Below are 25,852 nucleotides of genomic sequence, written 5' to 3'. Positions count from 1 at the left end.
GTATCACGGCACGGTAACTTAATTTACCAAAAAAAGACACACTTTAAACATCTAATTTTTCCCTCTAAGACTTAATGCAATTTTATTTCAGGCTAAAGAGAAATTAAACTAGCCAGAATGAGAAAATATAAGAGGCTTTGATATCACAGGGAAAACAGACCTAAGTTCCTATGTACATCAAAAACTTGGGCTTTGTGGGAAGGCAACCTGGGTAGTACATCTCAGTACTGCCAGATGTTAGTTACATGACTTCAGGGCTTTTAATCCCATTAATCTTAGTTTCTCATTAATAACATAGAGATTAGAATAATTTAACTACCTCAACAGGCAACATTTACAAACCAAGCTAAGAGCAACCAAGTGCAGCTCTGACACATAGCAGTTATATATTAAACACTCTCCTTTAGTAGCAAACTTTTCATAAAAATGACATTCAACAATGACATTTCCTTATTAATTTTTAATTGAATCAAAGAAGCAAGTCCTTTGAAAATGTATACTCATGTGTGTATATAAATTCTTCCCCCCCCCCCAGAGACAAAGCAGTTTTCATAATTGATAAGTCCATCTTGAACTGACTTTTATAGCCCAGGCACTCCTCAAATTTACAATGTTCCTGCTTTGGTCTCCTGAATAGTAGGTGTGTACTACCACATCTGGCTATTGTTAAATTAGCCCACTAGCCTTTTGGGGGCAGGGAGTGAGACAGAATCTCAATATTTAGCACCGACTGGCCTGTAACTCATTATATATACTAGGCTGGCCTCAAGCTCGTAAAGACCCATGTACTTGTGTCTTCCAAGTGCTAGGATTAAATACATGCACCACTCCCAGCTATACTAGGCTTTTAAAAATTAAAGTTACTAGTATATTTAGCAAAATGTGTCAATTTCTTTCTAAGTTTCCCAAAATGGCCCAACTTGAAATTAAGACTGATTAATGCAAACTCTTTCAAGACTTAATGGGATTAAGAATGAAGTACTTTAATACACATGGCACCAATATTGTAAAACTGTATTACTGGAGCTATAGGCCTGGCTGATCTGGAACTTGCTATGTATACCAGGTTGGCCTGGAGTCCACAGAGATCTGTTTTGACTCTTTCTCTCAAGTGTTGGAATTAAAAGTATGTGCCACCAACACCAGCGTAAGTGGTGCTTGACATAAGTGATATTCCTAAGACGTATTTATTGCGCTTTTCCAATTTCTACAATTTTAGATTATACTCAACTTTATCAGCTAACAAAACATTTAAGTTAAAGAGCACATGATGCTGTGCAGTGATAAGAGCAATCTTTACTTCCACCACTTGGTAGGCAGAGGCAAGTTGATCCCTGTGAGTCTGAGGCTGGCCTGGTCTACAGAGCGAGTTCCAGGAAAGTCAAGGTTGCACAGAAAAACCCTGTCTCAAAAAACAAAACAAAACAAAACAAACAAATGAAGGTGTGAACTGAAAAATCCTGGTAAAACACTACCTAGGAACATTTGCGAACACATTTTTATTTTATTTTTAGTTTTTTTCTAGTTTTTCAAGACAGGGTTTCTCTGCGTAGCCTTGGCTGTCCTGAACTCACTTTGTAGACCAGGCTGGCCTCAAACTCACAGTGATCCCCCTACCTCTGCTTCCTGAGTGCTGGGATTAAAGGCGTGCGCCACCAGGCCTAGGCTGTGAACACATTTTTTAAAGCTCTAACTTTTAAATGCAATTTAGCATAATCTTACTGATTATAAATATTAAAATACATGTGACAGAAGAAAGAAAACAGAAATAATACCCGTTTTAGTTGCTGTTCTTTTAAGATTCTTACTGTCCTTGCAGGTTCGGAAATGAAGTTTTTATAGTTTTCACATATATTGATCCGAGACTGGGCTACCTGCATGGTTCCCTCGAGGAAAGATTTCCAAACAGGATACATACTCCTAAATTCAGAGGGACAGAAACGTATTAGGCAGGCAAAGTTAAATATATATACTTGGCTAGGTTTTTGGTCACTCTCTAACAGTGATAGAATCGCTATCTTATTCATTATTGTAACTCCATCTTATGCTGTCATATGTATTATTTTAGCACACATACACAGAATACTCTAATTCCATATAGCTCAAGAGTAGGGGATTTTGGCTAATCTATTGTTAATAATGGAGCAGAGGGATAATAAACATTACAATTTGAGACAAAATGAAACTATGAAATGAATGAGTAATATGGACTTTCAGTGTTATGAAAGCTGTACTACTGCATTATGGGTAATTTCCTATTCTACAGATAAGGTGAATAAGGCTCAGACTTAAGAGAATAACTAGGCCACTCAAAAATGTGACAGCACTGAAGTAAAGATGAAGGCTACATACTTCTGAAGCACATTCTCTTTCAACTGCACTGTCTTATGTAAAGCTATTCAGCTGGAAAGCTATATCAGGAACAAAACCACTATGTACTTGAGACACCTATTTTGTCTCAAAAAGAAAGCAGTGGTGTCACCATACCTGATCTCAAGCTGTACTATAGAGCAACAGTAATTAAAACACCATGGTACTGGCACAGCAACAGGTTGGTTGATCAATGGAATTGAATTGAAGACCCAGAAATGAATCCATACACATATGGTCCCTTGATTTTTGACAAAGAAGCCAAATCTATCCAATGAAAAAGAATAGCATTTTCAAAAAATGGTGCTGGTCTAACTGGATGTCTACATGTAGAAAAATGCAATTAGATCCATAATCATCACCATGCACAAAACTCAAGTCCAAGTGGATTAAAGACCTCGACATAAAATCAGAGACTCTAAATCAGTTAGAAGAAAAAGTAGGGGAGAGCCTGGAACACATTGGCACAGGAGACAACTTCCTGAACAGAATACTAACAGCCCAGGCCCTAACATCAACAATCAATAAATGGGGCCTTATGAGGCTGAGGAGCTTCTGTAAGGCAGAAGACACTGTCAAAAGAACAAAGCGACAGCCTACAGACTGGGAAAAGATCTTCACCAACCCTACATCTGACAAAGGTTTAATATCCAAAATATATAAAGAACTTAAATTAAACACCACCAAATCCAATAACCTAATTAAGAAATGAGGCGCAGAACTAAACAGAGAATTCTCAACAGAGGATTATGAAATGGCTGAGAAACACATAAAGAAATGCTCAATGTCTTTAGTCATCAGAGAAATGCAAATCAAAATGACTCTGAGATTCCATCTTACACCCATCAGAACGGCTAATGTCAAAAACTCAAGTGACAGCACATGCTGGTGAGAATGTGGAGAAAAGGGAACACTCCTTCATTGCTGGTGGGAGTGCAAACTTGTACAACCACTTTGGAAATCTATCTGGCGCTATCTCAAAAAACTAAGAATAGGGCTTCCTCATGCTCAACCATGTTCATAGCAGCCTTATTTATAATAGCCAGAACCCGGAAACAACCTAAATGTCCCTCAGTCGAAGAATGGATAAAGAAACTGTGGTACATTTACACTATGGAATACTACTCAGCTATAAAATCCCAAAATTTGTGGCCAAATGAATGGAACTAGAAATGATCATACTGAGTGAGTTAATCCAGAAGCAGAAAGACTCACATGGTATATACTCACTTATAATTGGACACTAGCCCAAGAGGCATGTCACATGATAGTCTTCACTTACCAGGAGATTGGGATAGTTGTGAGGACTTCCTATTGGGACTCTAGGTGAGAGAAGTATGGGAGAATGGGAAAACAGAAGGGTCCTAGAAACCTACAAGAAGAACATCATGATGGACGGATCTGGGCCCAGGGGTTCTGCTCAAACTACTGCACCAAGCAAGGAAAATACTTGCAGTAAACACTGAACCCCTTCTCAGATCTAGCCAATGGACAAGACATTCTCCACAGTTGAGTGGAGAGCGAGGACTGACTCAGACGCAAACTCTGGTACCCCATATTTGAACACTTCTCCGTGGTGGGGAGGCCTCGTGGCACTCAGAGAAGGAATAAGCAGGCTACCAAGACAAGACTTGATAGCCTATGACCATTTAGTGGGGGAGGAGGTCCCCTTCGGTCACAGACCTAGGACAGAGGAATAGGGGGAAAGAGGGAGGGAGGAAGGAATGGGAGGATACAAGAAATGGGATAACAATTTAGATGTAATCTGAGTAAATTATTTAAATTAAAAAAATATATAATAGAAAGCAGTAGTGGTGGAGCTCTACATCTGTTTCTGCTGTACCATGTCTGGTTAGCATCACACTGTGCTCTGGAGTTGCACCAAGCAAATCCCACATGTTGCCTGATACTGTACAGAGAACTTCTTTGTGAAGTCAAAGAATTATTCATCTTTTACCTTTTCTAGCCAACTTCCTTTTCAAACCATTTTTTCTAACTTATTAAAAGCTTCAGTCAGTTCTAGATTTTTTTCTTCCATTATAAGTGTATTTTATCAGGAGCAGGAGAGTCGTCCTGCCCTGAGGACATAGGAGCAGGAGAGCTGGCCCTGATCCAGGACTCTGAGCGAACCTCACCCCAACATCTACACCCTAGACAATGAGGTCCCTCTTATGAAAGGCATAGAATTCACATACCAGTCAAACACTTGGGCTTAAGTTCTAGATCTGTTTGTTTGATGTTTTGAGACAGTCTCATTCTATGCCTTGGTTGGCCCAAAATTCACTATGAAGCTCAACCCAGTCTTGCACTTGCCACACACACTACTCTGGCCCCAGCCTTTCAGTGTGTTGGGAATTACAAGAATGCACCACCATGCCTGGCTCAAGTAACAGAATCATGTAGCACACTACACACTTTTTTATTGCTCCAACTTACTAATGAGAAGGTAAAACTACCAAGCTTCCATGGCATTGCTCTCTGGTCACTCTGCCTCACTAGTTACCCTTCACTGTCTTTTGCTGGTTCCTTTTTCTCTTCCAACTCAATAAACATGGACTCTGGAGTGTCCCAGAATCCATCCATAGTTTCTCTTTGTATTCATTCATCCAGGCTCATGCTTTAAATACTATCACTAAGCTGATAATTCCTAAACGTTTAAGTCCTTTCCAGACAGCTTCCCTAACCCTCAACTACTTATTGAACATACACTAGATATTTATAGGCACTGGATACCTAACATGTCCAAGAACAAATTCTTAATTTTCCTACACTCTGTTCTGGCAATCTACTTAGTAATCTCCTAGATGGCTACTAAAACATCTATTTTTGTTTACTTTTTTATTTGGGTCTTCCCCCCCTTCCCCCATGACAGGGTTTCTCTGTGAAGCTTTGACTATCCTGGACTCACTTTGTAGACCCAGCTGGCCTTGAACTCACAGTGAGTTCTCTGCCTCCCAAGTGCTGGGATTAAAGGCATGTGCCACCACCTCCCGGCTTCTTCTTCTTCTTCTTTTTTTTTTTTAAATCTTACATCCTATAAGCATTTCATCAAAGAATCTTGTTTGCTTGGACTTACAAAACAGAACAGAATCTTATTACTAATGATCTTCTGCATAACCCCCATTTGTTTTAAACAATTATCATCTTGTGCCTGGATTAATGTAAGTCTCTTAACTGACCTCTGCCTCTGCCCTGTCCTGTAATCCATAGTGATACTTCAATTCAAGCATCATAAAACTGAGCACAACTAAGTACAGTCAGGTAGCATCAGTGTCAACTTCCTTGTTATGACACTATACAACAGATACATAAGATGTTGCCACTAAGGGACCTGAAAAAAGAATGTAAGCGTGTTCTTTATATTATTGGGGGGAAGGGGGAGTTAAATTACATTTACACAATGGAGTATTGGTCACCTGTTAAAAAATTACATCATGAAATGTGCAAATGGATAGAACTTGAAAAAAAATCATCCTGAGTGAGGTAACCCAGACCCAGAAAGATAAATATGGTATGTAATCATTTATAAGAGGATATTAACTGTCAAGTAAATGATAACCAAGATACGGTATGTAGGCCCAGAGAGGTTAGGTGAAGAGGAAGGGCCTAGGAGGGAGGACACAGGGATCTCCCTGGAAAGGAGAAATAGAATAGATTTTATGGGTGAACTGGGGATGGGTGAGAAAGGAAGGGAGGACTGAGAAGAGAAGAAATAAGAGTGGAGGGAGAGTACGGGGAGAAACAGCTGAAAGTAGGGAGCACTGGGAGAGGTGTGGAAACTTCCTGGAATCTGTGAAGGTGATCCTAATAAGGATTCCTAGTAATAGGGGAAATCAAGCTGGTGTCTACATGGAGCCTTCACCCCTACATTCTAGTCTCTTTGGTATGGGAAGGTACTTTGTGGACTACAGAAAGACAAACATACACATCAACCCAGGCACAAAACCTTTGACCTACACCTGTCTTGTCTGCAAAATATGCACAGAACTTGTGGGAGTAGACAAGAAATTTTTGATTTGACTTATGGTTCACTCCATAAGAAGGAACCCATATACAACACTGCTTGGGTAACCAAGAACCAGAGTCTAGATTGGATAGCCCATAGACCTAGGGGTAAAAACCAAACACTACTGGTATAATCATCTTCTTCTTCTTCTTCTTCTTCTTCTTCTTCTTCTTCTTCTTCTTCTTCTTCTTCTTCTTCTTCTTCTTCTTCCTCCTCCTCCTCCTCCTCCTCCTCCTCCTCCCCCTCCTCCTCCACCTCCTCCTTCTATATCCATAGATCAGTGCCTTATCCAGTCATCATCAGAGAGACTTCTATTGGCCACAGATGGGAACAGATGCAGAGACTCACAGACAGACATTATATAAAGAGACAGGAGGCCTCTATCAAATCCCTCCCTTCTGAGTTCAGCAAATCATTCAGAAGAGGAGGCAAAAAGATTCTAAGAGCTAGAGGGATGGAAGACACCAGGAGAACAACTTTGACTCAACTAAGCAAGGTATATATGAGCTCACAGAGACCTACATGGGTCTGCACTAGGTCCTATGCATAAATATTACAGCTATTAGTTTAGTGTTTTTCTGGGACTCCTAACTGTGAGATTAAATGGGTCTCTGACTCTTGTGTCTGCTCTTGGGACTCTTTTCCTGCTGCTGGGTTACTGTGTTCAGCTTCAATATGATAGTTTATGGTTCATCTTATGATATTATATTTGTCATGTTGGTTGCTATCTCTTAGAAGCTTGTTCTTTTCCAATAAAAGACAGACAGAGAGTGGATCCAGAGGGGAGGGGCGGTGGGAGGGGTATGAGAGGAGTAGATGGAGGGAAAACTATAATCAATATATTGTATTAGAAAAGAACCTACTGTCAACAAGAGAAAAATAATTAACTAGTTAATAAAAACTGATAAACAAGCTGGTGGTGGTGGCGCACGCCTGTAATCCCAGCACTCAGGAGGCAGAGGCAGGTGAATCTCTGTGAGTTCGAGGCCAGCCTGGTCTACAAAGTGAGTCCAGAACAGCCAAGGATGCACAGAGAAATCCTGTCTTGAAAAACAAAAAGAAAAAAACAAGGAAAACAAAACCATTGATCTTCCTTATGCCTAGAAATATAATCTCCTAGTACACAGTAAATTTACAAGATTAACTTACACTAACTAAGGGATAATAAGGAGTAGGGAGTGTTCTGACACGTAAATCTTCATGACTACTGTTGGCTGGAGGAAAGGATGCTATTGCAAGTCATGGGAGAAGACCAACTTGCAGCCTGGTGATAAAAACTGCAGCAAAACTGCAGTGGAGGAACTCCAGGGTTAGAGAACCAAAGATAAAAGGGAAAGCTGTCCCAGTTAAGATGACACAGGTAATTTGCAGGAAGCCTCTTCAAGATAGCTTTGAATATCATAAATAGAAATTTAATTCTTTCTGTTGGCAAGGATAAAAACAAAAAAATTTCAAGTAGCTAGTTAGTGGAAGGCCTGTTTTACAAAGACATGAAGACAGTCATGATGAAAGGTAAAGGTGGTCTGCTGCACTGTAGTAAAAGGGATTGTGAAAAGGAGCAATCAGGGGCAAAGAGGAGCAGCGACTGAACATTCCAGAAAAGAGAAGATAAAACCGAGAGAAGTATAAGGCAACTGAGTTTTTGTTTTCTAAGCGAAAACATATTTTCTAATAAAAATGTTAGTGCCAGTTTACAAACAATGTATATTTAACTTATATAGGTGTTTTGTCTGCATATTTGTCCGCACATCAGAAAGAAGCAATTAGATCTCATGGGACTTCAGTTATAGACAGCTGTGAGCTGACATGTAAGTGCTGGGAATTGAACCCAGGACTCCAGAAGAGCAGCCAGTGCTCTAACCATTGAACTATCTCTCCAGCCTCTAAAGACAATATTTAAAGCCAGGACTGCTTAGGGAAATCTATAGAAAGCTGAAGAGAGAATTCTGAAGAGCACTCACAGTGAAAGCACCAAAAACTTACCTGCAAAGATTATAGAAAGTACTCCCAGAGAAAATATTACAAAAGTCTAGTTTTCAGGTCAATGAGGTAGTTTCATGGCATCAATGATACATGCTTCATCAGACTGACAAATGATATAAAGGACCACCAATACACACTGATGATACTGAGTGACTTGATTAATAGAGAAGAGTAATTTTAAATAATATTTGAGGAAATATAAAGTATAGTGATACAGAATTTATAGAAGACAATTTCTAGTATCACCATTTTAAATGAATTAAACCTTTACCCAGAATTTCTTTCTGAGAATTTATCCCACAGACATAGCCATACTTTCACATTGTATAAAGATGTATTTATGAGCACAGAAGACTTATTTACAATAACATCATTCATAATAGTAATTAACTACCAACAGGAAAACCAATGACATGGTTTATCTTTACTCTGATATTAAAACAGCCACTAAAAAATGAGCACTGCTGTGAAAGGCTGTCTAAAGTAAATTTTGTGCATGTGTGCAGGCATATGTACACTTGCTGGCAGAGAGACGTCTATAGGAACATATGCATACAATAACTGTAGTCCTGTTAAAGAGAATAAAGTTGTATGAATAAATTGCACAGGAAAAATGTAACTGAAAAGACCCCCCTGCCTCTTACAGCAATTATTCCAGATAGAACGTGAGAGGACGTTATCTGGGAAAGAGGCTAGGCTTTGTACTGTTTACACTCTTCTATACTACTTAAACAGTGATAATCATACATTACTTTAAGAAGTTTCTTTTTCTTTTGTTGTTGTTGTTGTTGTTTAGTTTTTTCAAGACAGGGTTTCTCTGTGTAGCCTTGGCTGTCCTGGACTCACTTTATAGAGCAGGCTGGCCTCGAACTCACAGAGATCCTCCTGCCTCTGCTTTCCAAAGTGCTAGGATTACAGGCATGTGACACTGTGCCTGGCTTTTGTTAAGACTTTTTAAACTAAACTCAATTATCAGTAAACCAAATTAAACAGGAAACTTAAAATTATTAAACCTAATAAACATCAAATAAATAAATAAAATTGGCGATTCCATTCCCAACAAATACCTCTACAAAATACTCAGGTACCTAAGCCTCAGAAGAGGCAGGCAGATGATTTTAAAAAATAGAGGACCATGAAGTTTTCTGTGAGGCTACACCATAAAGTATCACCAATGTGACCTTCTAAACATGAGCTGAACAAAAACAAGAACAGACAAGTGACAGCAGGAAAGCGTACAACATCTCAACCCTGTAGAGAATTTTGAGCAAGTAAGGCATGCTGAGAGCAGGAAAAATAGTCTTCCCTAGGGAAGAACACACCACTGGTTATCCAATACCAAATGATCAGCCTTGAAGACATCTATACAAGTAATTCTATATTTCTGAACCAGCTGTATTTATGCATTTAGGAGTGAGTGTGTGTGTGTGTGTGTGTGTGTGTGCGTGTGCGCGCGTGCGTGTGCATGTGTGTGTAACAATAATGAATGAAAAAGAGGCCATGAATTTGAAAACAAGATAACGGAGGGGTATATATTAAGGTTTGGAGAGATGAAAAGGAAGGGGTAAATGATGTAATTATAATTTCAAAAAATAAAAAAATTAAAAACCTTAAATTGGCAATTGCCATTCTTACCCTCAATTCTGATCTCTCTATTGTCTTTTCCAGAGTACCTTCACCATCCTGTCAATGTGCCTAAATTAAAATTCGAGGGGTAGACCTTTTATTAACACCAGAACAGTTGGGAGCTCAAGAGCAAGCTTAGAAGATGCTGCCGAAGGGAAAAAGTGGTTCTGGAAAAGGAAGGAGGAGGTACAGCCTCTAGGAAGTGATAGTGCTAACAAAAAGGCTCAGAGCCCCAAAGGTGGTGCCAATGCAGTAAGGTCAGACAAAGGCAAAATCACGGAAGCCATGGAAAATGTAGTCTGGAAAGAGATCCAGTGTAGTAGCCACACAATATAGTGGAAATAAACTCAGGCAAGTGAGTGACTAGAGCTGGAAGACCAGCCTTGCCTGTAAGTTAGAAGAATAAGTCTCTGTTTACAGACCTACTGCTTATGACCAAAAAGGAAAAAGCTATCATATTTACTATGTTAAAGGAAGAAATAAAAATAATATGAAAGGTTGCAAAGAGAAAGTTCTGGGACTCATTGTATAATCATCCCTTCCCTCCAACTTTTTTTAGTCGGTCAGTAAATATTTATCAAGTGTCTTCTGAGCGAAAAAATTATTATTTTGGATACAAAGGAAGCTGTCTATACTTTGCCTCAGAGTAAGCCTGGAAAATCCTAAAACCAAATCTACTATAAGTCCTCTGGCTTCACTCTATTATACACCTCTGAACTGGGCCCCTCAACCTCACTTTTGCTATAATTTGCATGGTTCAAATGAAGATAAATGAGGAACATTGAAGTTCTACACTTTCGGCATTTTTATGCTACTATACCTTATATTATGATTGTGGAATTAATCATAACTTTCTCTACTCACATTCTTCAATGCCTCTGTTACCTTCTGAATAAAACTATAACATCCTGGGCAGAATATTCAAAGCCCTTTATGATGCTTCGTTATGCATTCTCCACGCCCACTGCAGGTTTACCCTCCAGCCTACAGACTTCATACTGGCCATCCTGAGCTTTTTCTGTTACCCAATACTGTATTTTCCTGTGCTCCACACCCTCAACATGTTACTTCTACTCAGATTCCTATCACCAAGCTGTCTGCCTGGCAACGTCTTGAACAGTCCTTAAGACTAAGTGCTATAAGCAAGGTTTTTCTGTCATATGTACTTCTGCTGTGTCCCAATTCTACAACTGTTTATAGTGGCTACTGTCTGTAAGCTCCTGAAAGACACGTACTGCATTTAATCCTAAAGTCCACTTTAACAGCTGACTTAAATAAAATAAGGATAGTTATATTTTCCTCATGAGTTTGTTTTAAAAATCATGAATGTGAATTAAGTTCCTGCAAGGTGTCTGGCATTTAATAAATATTCAGTAACTGTTGACTTAAAACACCTCTTACAATTAGGCTTTATAAGCTTGTCTGGGAGCACAGCCATTACTCTACTTTCTTTAGAAATCTGAATCTTGGACTTCAAACAAACTAGAACACACCTCACCCATCAGTTGCACTCCTGTATCAGCAACACAGCCTCTCCTGGAGGGCTAATTCACACCAGCAATACAGAACCTATTTACTAACCACAGGACTTTATTTACCTATCTCTTTTACTTAGAACTTGATCCTCCTATCTCGGTCTTTACATTTCAGTAGCATGCTTTCTGACTCAGGCTTTAAACTGGGCACTTCATATTGAGGTCATAATACACACACACACACACACACACACACACACACACACACACACACACTCTATTGCACCCAGGAATTGGTTTTAATTCCAAAAAGTGGTAAATTCTGTGTTATCTGATTTCTCTATTTCCCAGACTAAGGACATCCCTGAATACAAAAGCCAATAAACATTTCCAAATTTTGATGCCTTAAAATCAAAGTCTAAACAGAATCACAAGATAATGGTAGGTGACTGAGTACAAAAATTGCATTCTGTTGTCACTGGCTTTCTTTAAAAGTTGCATGTGGAACATGAACTAGTGAGCTTCTGGACATGCTGTTTTACACATACATTTCTAATGTGATATGAAGTACTCATTCGTTATTTGAAAACTCATAAAAATTTCAACTTTCAAAATTTCAGACTTACTTTAGACGAATCAATGAGCATGACAGTGTGATCTTGTTTCACTTTTATCGTAACAGTGCTCTACAATCATAGGTCCATGAGACAACAATCTGTGCTTCTCTGTTCTTTTGATTCCATATTGGTCAATATATAAATTGACTTAAGATATGTTAAAATAATCTAATTCACAAAGCTTATTTGTATTATAGAATGTAATTTTTAAAATAATTATGTCTTAAAAACATAGGCAAAAAAAGATGCAATTCTTTTAAAAACTAGAGTGTTATATAGGCCTTTAAATAAAACCATTAAAAGAAACTGGGGTCATGACTTAGTATGAGGTACATGTCATGCAAGCATGAGGACTGAGTTCAATTTCCAGAACCTACATAAAAAATTGGGTGTAGTAGCATGTGCTTGTAATCCCAACACTGGAAAGGTGGAGAAAAGAGGTTCCCCATGGCTTGCTGGTCAACCACCCTGGCCTAATTGGCAAACACCAGGGCCCAGTAAGAGACATTGTCTTAAAATACAAGTTGATGGTACCACAGCAATGATATTTGAAGTTGACCTCTGACACACTGATACACACACACACACACACACACACACACGCACGCACGCACGCACACACACAAAACCATTTAATAAATTACCTGTAATCATTTCGTTCATCAGTTTTTATTCCAGGCCAATCTCTCTTCAGGTATTGGCTAGCCAACTTCTGGATACCCTGTTAAAATATATATAAGGATAAGAAAAATGAGACTTAAATATACTCATTTCATGTTACCAAACTATTGGACTGACCACACAATTGACATCTCAGGCTCCCATTATTACTTGGTTGAGGCATGGGACACATTTCTAAATTCCAGCAACCAAACCAAATATACTAGGAGAGGAACAAGAGTATTCACCTTGTACAGACAAATATACACTGACTTCTTGAACTATTGAGCAAGCTTTGGTGCTGTTCCATATAAGAGAAATAATAATAATAATAATAATTATTATTATTATTATTATTATTATTTATTAATTGGTTTTTTTGAGACAAGGTTTCTCTGTGTAGCTTTGGCTATTCTGGGCTCACTTTATAGACCTATCTGGTCTCAAACTCACAGAGATCCACTTGCATCTGCCTCTGCTTCCCCAAGTGCTGGTATTACAGGCATGTGCCACTGCACCCAGCTATATAAGAAAAAAAAATTAAGACATATTTATTTTAAGTGTCTTTTTATTTTAAAATATACAACAGAAGTCACTAAAAATAGAAAAAAATTTACTAAAAATATATTAACAAAAATTTACTAAAAATATATTAACTATAATCCATATTGTATGAATCTGAACAAAAAAATAAGAGTATTTATCTGTGTATATATTGAGGATTGAGAATTAGAACAGAGAGGAACCTTTTGTTGAGAAGTAAGGTAAACTATCCCCCCCAATTATGACATATTCCTTTTAGATAAACACAAATGTGGCCCAATAACAGGATAACAGACCCTGTGTAACAGATCTTTATTTCTATATTGATAGCTGTAAAAAATGCCATGCTAAAATGAGTAAAAAAGTAATGAGAAAACTACCAACTTAAAGAATGGGTGGCTCCGGTAAAAATCAATGCTTCACTTTATACATAATAATGTTCTAAAAAGATCGACTGCCGAATCAATCTATTTTTACTCATCAAATGCCTATGTTGAAACAACATTCTTTCCATTCAGTGCATAACAAGAACTAAAGCTCCTTTGAATCTTAAGTTCTTCCTGAACCTGGCAATAGTTGGGTTTCACTGTTACCAGGTACTACATATTCTGAGAACTCATCTTAACTACAATCTCCAGTACTTCCACTTAATATCTCTTATACTCTGGAAAACATGATTGGTAAGTCTTCCTTAGATACATAACTGTATTTTCTCTCTTCTGTACCTTGTTCATGCTGTTCCCATCACATAATATCTTCCCAAACCCTTTCAATCATACCTGCCAAATTCTTACCTCCCTTTCTTTTAAAGACTCATATTTTTCTAACCAAAACACTCAAGTGAAAAAATACAGTTTCATTGTACAGGTATTTCACTTCATTCTACTAAAATAATTTATTATTCTTTATTTATAGGTTAGAATTGTATATGAATAAACTATCTTCATGATCTATTTGGTTCCCCTGAGATATAGTTCTTAATGGAAAAACAGGATAAATATTTGGTTGTTCAGTTATGGCCCACTATAAACTCCTATTTTGAATACTGGATGTTCTCTAATGAACTGCAATCACAAATAATCTGTAGGAGGCTTTCCAAACTGGCTTCATTATCATGACCCCAACAAACTTTGCCTTATTTGTTGTTTTCTTTTCCAGTTCCTAACTCAGACCCACAACAGGGTAGTTTTCCATGGACTCCCAAGAAACCATTCAGAGTGCTTAAGCTAAGTTATGTTCTTTTCTCTGTCTCTTTAACCACTATCTACACCTCCATTCAGTTACTCTGTCACCCAATCCTATTAGTGATCCTCATACCCTCTTACTATCTTCTTTAATTTTTTTTTTATTAACTCTAAGTTCCATTAGGTAGAATCATGTTATTTATTTATTTATCTTTATCAATAAAGTGCTATATTGCCAGGATACAACAGAGTAACTAACATTTGGTTATGGTAATAGCCACTGACCGACTGAATAAGTTTCATTTATACTACTTTGTTCCTAATGTAGAATATCAATCTTTTGTGCTTTTGTCATTGTAGGTTTTTTGTTAAAATTTTTTCTAAAGATTTATTTATTTATTATGAATATACTGCTCTGCCTGCTTGTAACCCTGCAGGTCAGAAGCATCAGATCACACTATAGATGATTGTGAGCCACCATGTGGTTGCTGGGAATTGAACTCAGGACCTTCAGAAGAGTAGTCAGTGCTCTCAACCACTGAGCCATCTCTTCAGCCCGTCATTGTAGGTTTGAAATGTTTGTATCAAAATTTCTATGGTCCTTAATTTTTACATAAAAACATTATGATCACTAGTTTTAATTACAAATAAACTCAGTAAATATCATAGTCAAATTTGGCTAGCTTCACGATTGAAAGAGGTTATGCGTGTATTCCAACACAATGAAAAGATGCCCAGGAGTTTATTTCATGCTGCACATTAATTTCTGAAAAGGTTAACTAAGTCAAGATCCTTGAATTAAAAGAACTCATTATCTGTAGAGAAAAATAAGAGGCATACAACATAAAATATATAGCAACATGCAGCTTACAAAAAAATAATATAAATACCCAAATAAGGAACAGATGATGTGATTTTTAAAAAAACAAATCACATCTATATGATATGATAATGACTTCCAGCTTAATTAACTCTAAAGTATTTGCAAAACATTTCACACAGAACGTGGTCTAAGAAATGAACCTCTTAATAGAAAGGAGAGGAGCTGGGCAGTGGGAGCACACGCCTTTAATCCAAGTGCTCAGGAGGCAGAGGCAAGCAAATCTTTGTGCGTTTGAAGCCAGCCTGGTCTACAGAGTGAGTGCCAGGACAGCCAAGGCTACACAGAGAAAACCTGTCTTGAAAAGCCAAAGAGAGGAAGCAAGAAGAGAAGAGAAAGGACAGGATGACAGACTCTTTAAGTTTATATAGAACAAACTGTTTAGCGAGCACCTTCATACTTTCTCTTAACTCTGTAAAACCTAACTGTTGAAACCACAAAGAAATAGGACATTTTATAATATTCAGGTATTACTTAAGGTGATACAGTTCATAGACAGTTAATTTTGATGCAGGCCTGTAATCCCAGTACTTGGGAATAGAGGTGAGAAAGAAGGATTGTCACAGATTGAAAGCAGCCTGGTCTACACACCAAATTCTAGGCCTGTATCAAAAAGTTAAGCTTGAGCTAGAATCACAATTTCTCAAACATTTTTTAAATAAAAAGACATTATTTAAAGTAGATTTTATCTAATTCTAAAAATTATCACATTAATTTGTTAACTTTTTATGCATTCTAAACCACAAAAGCAGTTTCTAGAGCTCTAATCCACAAAGCTGGACTGTATTAAACTGAATGAACCTTTCAGAGATGAGCTGAGGGATTCATAAACTGGACAAACAGTGAGATCTCTAGATGAAAGACTTTATTCAAGTTAGTTCACAGAGACAGGAATCATGACTTCTGTGTACTCTCCGCAGCTGTTCAAGATCTAATCTGCATAGATGCTCAGAAATACTCCATCACCATTATCAGTAAGGTCCTAGAAAACATTTCATGCCTCTGAGGGCATTTTATATACGTTAAATTAACTGGTTCACCTTCTAAATTATGCTTAAAGCTACATTATACAGATCAGTGGTCTGTTACAAAGAAAATTATCCACACTAATTAATTTGCTAAGGAAAATAACATCATGGCTGGTGATATTTAAAAGTTTTTTTTCAGTCACTCCCTCACCCATGGGAAATAGTATTACTCTCTAAAATTGGTCCAGTGGGTATATACTTATTTACATTGACTTGAACACAAATACAGAAAGTTCCTTTGACTAGCAATATAATTCCACCGAAGCAGTGATTTTCATAAAAATGTAGTACTATCAGACAGCCTTTGGAACAGCCAGTGACATTCTATTCCAACTTTTCAAAAAGCTGTCAGTGTCTGATATATAAAACTTGCTTTGTTTTACCATTCAATAACACTTGCTGCATTTCCCTAACAAGTGAAGAAATACAAAGAAAGCCACTGTTAAGTAGACACTGGGAAATGAACTAATGGTTTAACCTTTGGCCCTTCATGACAGCAAGATGAGCAGGAGTGTGCTCTTGGCTTTCTCAGAGCCATTCTGTATGTAGCCATTCTTTTTACAGCACAAAATGAAGTTAAAACTTAAATTTCACTAGGACATTGGCATCAGATTATTTTTTAAATATTAGAAAACAACATTCTTTATATGCTATGCCTTTTTATCACAAAATTCTAATGTTACATAAATAATCTTTTAAATGTAAGTATACTGCATGAGCTGGATGACTAATGTCAGCCTTTACTATACTCTCACATTACCTTAATAGTAACAAAGAACTTTATAATCTCTCTCTTTTAAATTTACTAATTCTTGTGAATGCTGGGAACTGAACCCAGATCCTCTGTAAAAGCCGCAGATGTCATCTCTCCAGCCCTCAATTCTTTTTAAAATTTTTGCTCTTAAAAACAGGGTCTCACCTGAGCAATGGTGGTGCACACTTTTAATCCCAGCCCTCAGAAGGCAGGGGCAGGTGCATCTCTGAGTTTGAGGCTAGCCTGGTCTACAGAGTGAGTTCCAGGACAGCCAAGGCTATACAGAGAAACCTGTCTAGAAAACCAAAAACCAACCAACCAACAACAACAACAAAACAAAAACCAGGGTTTCACTATGTAGCCTTGGATAGCCTAGAACTCTCTGCAGGCAAGGCTAACACCAAACATACAGAGATCTGCCTCCCTCAGCCTCTTGAGTACTAGGATTAAAAAAGGCACCATGGTAACCTTAATTCGAACCCATTTTAAGGAAAGGTTTGAAATACTTGGTTTTTTTTTTTTTTAAGACATAACAGATTAAATTTACTAAAAAAGGTGTAACTTCACCTATAAGTAAAAAATCTGTAACTCGTTAAGACATTATTTTATAAACCAATCTGAATGATATTAAGGATAATATTCTAGCTAGAAATTATGCAAAAACAACAACAACAAAGGAAGCCAGGTGTGGTTGTGCATGCCTTTAATCCCAGAACTTGGGAGGTAGAGACACATGGATCCCTGAGTTCAAGGCTATCCTGGTCTACAGAGTGAGTTCCAGGACAGCCAGGGCTATACAAAGAAACCCTGTCTCTGTAAACAAAACAAAACACACACAAAAAGCAAGCCTATAGCCAACATCAAAATAAATGGAGAGAAACTTAAAGCAATTCCACTGAAATCAGGGACAAGGCATCCCATTCTCTCTGTATCTCTTCAAAGAACTAGAGCAATAAAACAACTAAAGGAGATCAAGGGGGATACAAATAGGAAAAGAAGAAGTCAAAGCATCACTATTCATGGATGGTGTGATAGCATCCTTAAGTGACCCCCAAGAACTCTACCAAGTAATCTCTACAGCTGATAAACACGTCCAGCAAAGTAGCTGGATACAAAATTAACTAAAAACAGTAGCCACACTTTATACAAAATACAAACAGGCTAAGAAAGAAAGTAGGGCAACAACACCCTTCACAATAGCCACAAAAAACATAAATAACACACCTTTAATCCCAGTACTCAGGCGGCAGAGGCAGGTGCCCTCTGTGAGGGCAGCCTGGTCTACATAGGAAATTCCACAAAAGCCAGACTTATATAACAGAGACTCTGTCTCGATGATGATGATGATAATAATAATAATAATGATAATAGGAGGAGGAGACTAATCCCCCACACAAGAAGTTCCAAGTAATTTGAACAGCTACAAACTCTGAAAAAGATGGAGCTTAAGCCTAACCCCAGCAAATCAAACATATTCACCCTTGAAACCCCTTCCTCTCCCCAAGGTTTATAATGTCCCTGATTCATGAAATAAATGCTTGCTTCCTCACATCATTCCTCCACCCCTGTGCCCCCAAAAAAGATGGAGCTTAAGTTCTGATCACTTCAAGGTGAGCTACACTAAGAGAGTGATCTGTTTCCACAAAGTAGAGGGACCTTTACAAAGGGAAGAAGCCAACAAATTCTACTATGGCCAAGTGATCAAGGTTACTATCATCAGTAACAAATTATGTTAACATCTGTACATTTGATATGTGTCAGGACGTGCTTCACCTCTATATTCCTTCCTCAAACCTGTAAAGTTCAGTCTGTCACTAGGAAAACATAAGACAAGTGAAAACTGAGCAACATTGTACAAAACAGCCAGTTTGTCCAAAGCTATCAAGATAAAATACAAAGATAGAATGAAACATTGTCACAGACCAATAAAGATACCAAGAAGTAAATGTAATGTTGATCAAAGAAAAGGATATAGGGAAAAACTGGTGTACTCTAGGTATGTAAAGAGTCTTTACTTGTAGTAGTTCAAATAATCAACTAATGTTGATCACGAGAAATGTGTACAACAGCGCTACCATACAATACAGAAAGCTGGAGAAGAGTCCTGTATTATCTTTACATTTTTGCTGTAAATTCAAAACTACTCTAAAAGAAACAACTCTTGGACAGTATTCTAGGATTGCTAAATTTCCCATATCAAGGACTTGTTCCTTTGGTTATTTTTATGTTTTTTTTTTTAATATACACACACATTTGATATATCATTCTTGACTAAAAAAGTATACAGGTGAATATATTCTAAAATGGGTGGTAATACACACCTGTAACTACAGCATTTAGGAGGGTGAGGCAAGAGGGTTAAAACCTTGCAGCTACACTGCAAATCTGAGGCCAGCATAGGCTATCTACATAGCTCTCAGAAATCAAACCCAAAGCAGCAGCAAAATCCCTCTCCTATCGCTTTTATTTAATTCAGAGCAAAAGCAACATTATTATTACAATGCTTAAAATAGAATAAGACAAAAACATTTAAAAAGGTTTCTTTAGAAAGTTTCTACTGAGATGTGTTATGTCATCTTAATTCACCCTGTTTATACAAAACTTATCACTACCTTAGCATATATAGGACATACAGCTCATCTATCTGAAATATACTTAGTTTTCCACTGAATACTACAATTATGCCAATTCCACAACAGAAAGTACACACATAAGTACTTAGAACATCCTAGATACCCAGTTTATATAATGCCACTGACAACATGAGTATATAATTTAGCTATTTAAATAAAAGGCATCCTCTTTTTAAAGAGGCACATAGCTAAATTTACCCAATGGTGAATATTAAGTACCAGTTATTTAAATTTTCTTCAGTCTTGTCCTTTGGTTTTTTCCTGTATAAAAAAATCTACAATAGAAGTATTATTCAAACTTTAATCAAGAGAAAATTCTATAGATCAGAATGCACTGATTTAACTTTCTTCTAAAATTCTAATAGCTTCCTGGTATGGTAGTGCATGCCTTTAATCCTAGAACATGCACACAGAAGCAAGAGGTCTCTATGAGTTCTAGGTTAGCCTGATCTAGTGAGGCCATGACTCAAATAAATAAATACATAAATAAAATAAAATTTCAATAGCTTTTGCTCTATCTTCCAGTTTTAGTAGATTCCATTTTCAGTAGACTCCTTACCTAAGAATGATAGCTATATAGTCATGGGTCTCTGCTTTTTGTTTTGTTTGTTTGTTTCTTATTTTCCCTCTCCCTGTATTCTGTAAATTTTTTTCAATGTGCTGGAGCTGTTGAGGAAGTGATCTGCAGTATTTTCACACTTGCAGTCCTCTTCCAATAATGATTTAAGTTAGTAAAGGTTACAATTTAAATTTGGCCCAATTTACTAAAGCATTACCAAGACCGGGAATAGTACTTGCCTAGAATGCTTGAGGTCCCAGGTTCTGTTCTTGGTATCAGGGAAAAATATCAATTGGAAAAACACAAATTATATACCGTCTAGACTTTTAGAATATAATGTCCAAATCTTTAGATTTTTCAGAATATTAATAAGCCAGCAAACACCCTTAATATGATACTATTAAAGTTTCTTCTAAATGTAATGTCCTGTTTTCAGAGTGAAGAGCAGCTAGTACCTATTTGAAAACCCACATCCCAAAAAGGTTCTTACTGGGGAGAAAGGATTTGGTTTCTGTTGTTTTCAAGCAATAAAAAGTGTTATACTAGTCAGCATGACTGAGCTACCCACTGATGTCAAAGACAGCTGTAAAAGCAGTTCCTTCCTTCTCGAAAGCAGAAGATGGAATGTATCTAATCAGCAGGCAAATGGCATCTCATGTGCTTGACCACAGCCATCTGGGAGCAGAGGTGGAAATTAAGGACAAGTAGCTCAACTGTGTCTGAACATTCAAAACAAAGGAGAGCCATTCTCCTTTCATTTTCCTTAACAGATGGACACACACACAACGGACCACTAGAGCTAATATCTGAGAATTTAGTGTATACAAGATATTCACACTTTTTTGTGAACTTTTATAACCATCATCTTATGCAGTAGATAAGTTAAGTAATTTGCATAAGATCACCCAGTTAGTTAAGCATAGGCTCAGATAAGTCATTTTTCAAAGTTTAAAATACCTTCAGACTACTCAATTCATTCAGATAAAATCACACATGATAGATGAAATCACTACGCATTTTGATTAACAGCTGTAAATAAGCTCTTTAAAGAACAGACTGTAAAATAAAAAACTTGGCACAGTAAACAAACTTTGCTCAGTAAATAATTTTTGAACTAAACCGTTTTTTGCTTTGGTGAACAATTATACAAATACACTGAAAAATTAATAGCCTTTATTTTTCAGAGCAAAGAAATTGAACAAGAAGTATAGGGTTCCTACTTAGTTTCTGCACCAGTTATTATTAAAATACTTCTAAGTATAATGCAGCTATTACAATTAGTGAAATATTAGCATATTAACTAAAGCTCATGGCTCACATTACTGTTTATCATTTATTATTCTGACAAATAAACATCATGTATTCACTACTCCTTTGGTACAGTTTAACTACCCTAAACCCTTCAGGTGCCTCCCTGCCTGTCTCATCCCCATGTCTTCCAATCATTGATCCTTGCTATCTACATAGTTTTTACCTTACCGGTGTGTATGTGTAACCACATAACATTAAAGGTTTTTTTCTACTAGGACCTTTCACTTGATAACATGACTTCCATGTCTTTCAGAGTCTTAACTGCTCGTTGTCTGATTTACACAGTTCCTTATCCATTCACCTTTAGAAGGCTATCTATGTTGTTTATGACTTTTGGAAATGATAAACAAAATAGGTACAGAAATTCACACGCAAGTTTTGTGTGAATATGTTTTCAACACATTCGGCTTAAATGTAAAGGCTCCTAACTCCCTGATCATATAACAGAGCTTTTGCTTCAAAAAGTGGCAGCGTCATCTTGTACTTCTACTGGCAACAAAGCACTCCTGTCTCTTTACATCCTAGGCAGTGTTTGTCATTCTCACTATTTGGGAATGCAGCTGACTCATTAGTAAATTCCTATGATGCAATACTGAGCATCTTAGCTTACTCATCTTGCAACTTTAAATTTTTTTTTTCAGGGATGTTTGTTCCAGTCTTTTGCCCACTTTTAAGATGGGATGTGCCATTGCTGTGATTAAATACCATGGCCAAAAGCAACTTGGGGAAAAGGGTTTACTTCACTCGCAGTTCCATGTAACAGTTCCTTATTTTTAAAAAGTGAGGGCAGGAAATCAAGCAGGGCAGGAACCTGGAGGCAGGATCTGATGCAGAAGCAGTGGAAGAGTACTACTTACTGGCTTGCTCCTGATGGCTTGCTCGGCCTGCTTTCTCACAGAACTGCTTTCTTACTACCACCCACAACAAGCTGGGCCCTCCTCCATCAATTACTAATTAAGAAAATGCTCCACAGGCTTGCTTACAACGCAAGCTTATAGAGGTGTTTACTCAAGCGTTACCCCCTCCTGTCAGATGACTATAACTTATGTCAAGTTGACATTAAACTGGTCAACATAGGATATTTAATTATTATTATTCACTTTTAAGAGTTCTTCTTACATTGCTAACATAAATAATTTTTTGCAAATATTTTCTCCCAGATCTGTGGTTTTTCTTTTAACAGTGTCACTTGCAAAGCAGCTGTCACTAATTGTCTTTTTTTTTTTTTTTTTTGGGTTTTGGTTTTTTGAGACAGGGTTTCTCTGTGTAGCCTTGACTATCCTGGACTTGCCTTGTAAACCAGGCTAGCCTTGAACTCACAGCGACCCACCTGCCTCTGCCTCCCGTGTGCTGGGATTAAAGGTGCGCGCCACCACCACCACCTGGCACTAATTATCTATTTTAACACTGAGTTCTTATTAACTAGTGAAGGTATCTTTAGGAATCAGATTCCTGAAACACACGTGCACAAATATGAACACCCCAAAATCAGATTAGCCTAAGATAATAAAAATGGTTATGACACAGAAACTCTTTAGTGTTACTTGTTTTAAAGAAAAATCATTTATCATGTAACTACTGAAAATAGAAACAGGAATTTCACAGACAATTTTATTAGTAAATAAAAATTTTTAAACCCTTTTTAAAAATTCATTTTTTCATGCAAAAATTTAAACTGCATTTACATAAAGGTTAAAGCTGAATTTTTAAAAGTCTTTTAAGAAAAACTACTTTAGTTAGGTATGGTGGCATAGTTCTTTAAGTCCCAGAACTTGGGAGGCAGAGGTAGGTGGGCCTCTGTGAATTCAAGGCCAGCCTAGTTCACATAGTGAATTCCATGTAGAGACACTGTCTCAAACAAACAAAATAAAACAAAACAAACAAAACCCACAACTAACTACTTTAAATCCCAGCACTCAAGAAACAGAGGCAGGTGAATCTCTGAAGCCAGCCTAGTCTAAATATTGTGTTCCAGGCGAGTCAGAGATACATAGTAAGACCCTGCCTGGAGGAAAAAAGACAAGCACTAAAACTGTCAAGTAGACTATCTAATTGGACTTTGTTGGTAAAGATGTAAACATTACTCATCCTTAAGGAAGCACTTTCTAGCTGTTTAAGCTTACATCATACAACATAAATAATTAAAAAGATATCACTAATGGTAAAAGCAGGTGTCAAAGCCTGTGCTTATGCTAACAAGGATCAAGTTCCTACTTTCACAAAAACATCAAATTAAAAAATAATTACATCAGTAATGTAATGTATTTATAAAAATAAACAATCACATCAATAAAGCATAACATCTTAAAACCCAGAGTAAAGTCATCAAAGTGTCAACTCTTTTCAAACTGTACATCCTATAGCACTCAAGCTCATTACTTTTCAACTCCTATAAAACATTATGCATTTTATCTATTGAAGATCAGGTAAATTCTGACATAAACTAGGTAGTAGTGAATAATGAATGAAAACTACTTTTTTAAAAAGTTGCAGTTGCTCCATCACTAGCCCTTTCTTTTAGCTTTCAAAAGCGTATTATTTATTTGGTGTGAGAGTATATGTGTATGTGTGTGCACACCACAGTGCAGAAATGAAGGTAAAATGACAACTTTCAGAACTGGTTCTCTTTCCATCGTGTGGTCCCAAGGATCAAACTCAGGTTGTCAGGCTTAGTGGCAAATGCACTTACCCTCTGGGCCAGCTCACCTGACCAGCCCTTGGATTTTAGACACAGGAAGGCCTCAAATTTAAGAACCTCCTGCTGTTACAATCTCAGTGCTGGAACTGGGGGCACTATGGTACTCATCTACAAATGAAAATATTCTGAGTGCAAAGTACCACAAGAAAATTTAAATCAAAATTGACAAGGCCCCTCCATAAGTACCTGAAGTACTGCAGAATAAATGTTACAAGTTGATTGGACTGTAGCAGTAGGGATAAGATGCTGACAATTTAATGATGTTCACAAGTGATTTCCCTGAGTAGCTATTACTGAGAATCTCTGGTTAAGAGCATAGACATACATACATGAGTTGAACTTAATTTAATCTACTTGTCTTGATCTTGCATTTCATTACCTCAAAAATAAAGGCAGTAATAGATCAGCCTCAATGGTGCTAAGACAATTAAATGAGGCTTTGTGAGGAGGGAAGGCACAGGCAAGCATGGCAGGCATGTATGTTCTCAAGACTTTCATTCAAATACTGCCTGAACATTTTCAACTATATGCTAATGTTTCTCCAAGTACTGTACACTGTGAAATGTTCCCTATTAAAAAAAGAAGGGGGGCGTCATTGTTAAAAGAAAATAGTCAAATATTTAAACTAATACTCACTTTTAGGTAAAGAGACTAAAAACTAACAGTGAACCAGCTTAGATGGAAGGAAAGGCAGTCAGTGCCAGAACTGAGCTCATATGATCTCCAAAACTTCCTGAGAGAGTTAATACTCAGGCAGGCTTCAAAGGGAAAAATTAACACAACTAAAAACATACAAGTATTAGAACTAAGATAGTAATTTTGAACTGTTTCAAAGGCAAGAAACAACAAAAACAATGAAAAATCTCTCAAAGAGTAGACATTGTATCTCTATCCTAGTATGTCTTAGCTATTACAGCTATTATTGCTGTAATAAAACACCATGATCAAAAGCAAACTGGGGAGGGAAGGGCTTATTTTATCCTACAGACTGTAGTGAATTATCTAGAAGTCAGGGCAGAAACCAAGAGGAGGGGAGCTGATGCAGAAGCCATGGAGGGGTGCTGCTTACTGGCTTGCTCTCAGTGGCTGGCTCAGCCTGCTTCCTTCTACAACCCAGGACCACCAGCTCAGGAATGGCACCACCGACAGTGGGCTAGGTCCTCCCACATGCATCAGTAATTCTGAAAGTGCCCTAGAGTCTTGTTTATAGGCCAATCTTTTTGTTGTTGTTGTTTTGCTTTGTTTCTTCAGACAGGGTTTCTCTGTGTAGCCTTGGCTGTCCTGAACTCACTTTGTAGACCAGGCTGGCCTCTGCTTCCTCAGTGCTGGGATTAAAGGTGTGTTCCACTACGCCTGGCTATAGGCCAATCTTATGGAGGCATATTTTCAATTGTGGTTCCCTCTTCTCAGGTAACTGTGACTTGTGTCAAGCTGACAATAAACAGTACTTTATAACACTGTTCATGGTCTTTTAAAAACATTATTAGTGGTTACAAGTATGTGTATACACACACACACACACACA

The 25,852-nt window shown here is 37.4% G+C and overlaps 1 protein-coding gene across 2 annotated transcripts in view; it reads right to left on the bottom strand.

The window, feature by feature from the left end:
• Positions 1 to 25,852, bottom strand: part of Fchsd2 (FCH and double SH3 domains 2) — a 175,747-nt gene that overhangs the window by 89,839 nt on the left and 60,056 nt on the right. For both annotated transcript variants that reach the window (XM_051149058.1, XM_051149059.1), the window contains exons 4-5: positions 12,722 to 12,798; positions 1,776 to 1,920 (exon numbers count right to left, since the gene is read on the bottom strand). In XM_051149058.1, the coding sequence (XP_051005015.1) occupies positions 1,776 to 1,920; positions 12,722 to 12,798 (222 nt within the window). The remainder of the gene's footprint in view (positions 1 to 1,775; positions 1,921 to 12,721; positions 12,799 to 25,852) is intronic.

This window comes from Acomys russatus, chromosome 7, assembly GCF_903995435.1.
Source record: "Acomys russatus chromosome 7, mAcoRus1.1, whole genome shotgun sequence".
Taxonomy (NCBI): Eukaryota; Metazoa; Chordata; class Mammalia; order Rodentia; family Muridae; genus Acomys; species Acomys russatus.
The sequence above is the reverse complement of the archived record's forward strand: the minus strand, read 5'-3'. Positions and strand labels throughout refer to the sequence as shown.